We start from the raw sequence: 2,500 nt of genomic DNA on the forward strand, positions 1-2,500 counted from the left end.
CACTAAGTGCCAGGTGAACCCCGGCTTTGATAAGGAATGACAACAAACGGATCGGAGCGCCCGCGTAACGTAAACAGACAAGAGCGGGAATAGTTTCGCCGCGCAGGTGAGTCAGCAAGAGGCAGGTTAAGAGCTTTTGCGGAGCGAAGGCGTTCGAAGAATGGAAGGCTCAGTGACTGTCTGTGCCAGGCATAGGAGGTAAGTGACAGCAGTGCCGGCATGACTCACTGCGGCCACTAGAAAAGCCCGTGAAATGGATTCTCTTCGCTGACATCTTTCTCTGCTGCCAAACGAGGGACAAAGTTTAGCGTATTACTAGTTACACCATCTCTTTTCTTTTATCTAAATGATTAAGTTACATCGATGTATATACTTTTTTTTTAATGAAAAGCCTCTTCCGAAACACGTTATCACTTTTTGACAAGACAACATATAATCGATGCAAAACTATTTTTAAAACATGAGCGCGAGATAAGTATAACAGAAAGGGCGAGTGTACCTTCCCTGCGACAGGATTAGTCTTTTCGTCCTTGTCTATTTTGGCTCATAAAGTGTCTCCTGACGCTGGCAGAACCACATGTTGAGGCCGCGTTACTGCCTCTGTGCTTTTGCTGATATTTTCCTTTTGAAACTATTTTGTCATGTGTTGTTTAGTTTAGTTTATCATGAAATTAACGGCTTGATGGGAAAATAAGATGTACCTATAATTGTATCTGAGATGCCTACATGAATACGCAAACACATATATGTACCCCGCCTATACATGTTTAGGTGATTATGTGTGTGTGTGTGTGTGTGTGTCCGTGTGTGTGTGTGTGTGTGGGTCTGTGTCTGTCTGTCTGTCTGTCTTTCTATCTATATATCCATTCATCCACCCATCTACCCATCTATCCATCCATCCATCCATCTTTCATTCTCTCTCTCTCTCTATATATATATCCATTTGTCTCTCTAGAGGTCCGTATGTCTGTCTATATATACAGAATATATTTAAACATACATAACGCTGAGAGAGCGGTTCAGGAAAGCCCCCGCTTTATCTCTATAAAAAGTGAAAGGCAGAGCGAACGAGTCGAGCGTCAAATGTCACCAAAACAAATGCAAGTCACGGTAGAAACAATTGTACAGATAATTTCCTTTGCGTACTTTCTGTAGATGTTATGCGCGCGGAAAATGAACATTGTGAATGTCTCTGGTAAAGCCAGGTTATTTCTCACGCACATTAAGCCAAATGTGTATTATAGATGTGGTCTCTTTTGATTAAGACTGTAACTGGCTCATTGTTAACGATGAGTTAACAATTAGTAGGCTGAAGTACAAACGGATGACGTGCTTCTCTTTCGTAACTAGAACAGCTTACGTGTAGTTTATTGCGCTTTCTTTCTGGAACAATCGCCTAGAATAAGGCATAATGTCATATGGTAAGGTATGTTCCAAAAAGACTTTCAGAAGCATTATCTGTATAACAGAGGCCGGTCACGCTACGAGAAAAAATACGTCTGTCCGACCGACGAATGTCTGTTATGTGTTCCTTGCATTGTCAAAAGATGCAAATTGGCCATGACAAGAGAATGTAAAGCATGGTATAAACACTCGACAGCTGACTTGTTTCGTATCTGCGAAAAAAAGTTATAACTTCATTTTCAACTTATGAGAAGTAAATGCGAGTTACAAGGTGAAATTACACAAATGTAAAGAAGTACGGGGACCTTCGGATCTCATTTCAAGGCACCTCTAAGAAAATTGGATCTGCTCCAAGACTTTTTTTTCTCGCGCAAATGGCTATCTTAGCCAAATTGTTGGAATATCTACATCTTTTCGAAGACTAATAACTCGAACATCCTAGCTCGTACTTTGGTTTCAAAATATCTCATTTGTTTAGTAAACACTCCGGCCGCCCCCGTCTCTTTCGCCGTAAGTCACCCACACGTTGGAATAATTACGGGAACGAAAAAGCACCAGGAGAGGCGGTAAGCTTGCGCTCTCAACTGGCCCCACATTTTTCTCGACATGGGGAGTGAGGCGGTATTTTTGGCAGTTTCTACGTCACTATATTCAACGTCTGCCAACAAAGACGAATTTACGCGCGCTCGTAGAGGGATTTCCCCTATTTGATCATTTAGCCGAAATGACGCGGTAGGTCAAGAGATAACACTCACATGCACCGGCAATGGTCTCGAAAAGTATGTGATTAACGAGGGTAGTTTTTCTGTCAACAAATGACGCTTGAAATACGTTAGGAGTTAGATCTTGTGGGGGAATACACTTAGGAACCTCGAGAACCTCCTTAGTTTCGATGAAGATATTTGGCGTGGAGTCATTAAATCCTGAACTATGAACATGATCCAAATACTGGGAAATCAAGTATAGATACATATATGAGCATATCAATAAACCCAACAGGAAAATACCGTGTACTCAGTATCACGAACAAAATACACATGACAGAACAAAAGAATAATACAGACTGCAACACAACTGACCATGAAAGGGTTGAAAT

General features: G+C 41.5%; 2 protein-coding genes across 4 annotated transcripts in view; one reads left to right on the forward strand and one right to left on the reverse strand.

The window, feature by feature from the left end:
• Positions 1-2,500, forward strand: part of galene (potassium two pore domain channel subfamily K member galene) — a 101,155-nt gene that overhangs the window by 54,769 nt on the left and 43,886 nt on the right. The gene's annotated exons all lie outside the window — the stretch shown is intronic.
• LOC122258775 (superoxide dismutase [Cu-Zn]) overlaps positions 1-2,500 on the reverse strand; it is a 20,929-nt gene that overhangs the window by 849 nt on the left and 17,580 nt on the right. Inside the window, exon 4 of the mRNA XM_043024950.2 lies at positions 2,484-2,500. This exon is cut by the window's right edge and continues 90 nt beyond it. Within this exon, the coding sequence (XP_042880884.2) occupies positions 2,484-2,500 (17 nt within the window). The remainder of the gene's footprint in view (positions 1-2,483) is intronic.

This window comes from Penaeus japonicus, unplaced genomic scaffold (assembly GCF_977035675.1).
Source record: "Penaeus japonicus unplaced genomic scaffold, GWHDUDI00000001_assembly GWHDUDI00000004, whole genome shotgun sequence".
Classification (NCBI taxonomy): Eukaryota; Metazoa; Arthropoda; class Malacostraca; order Decapoda; family Penaeidae; genus Penaeus; species Penaeus japonicus.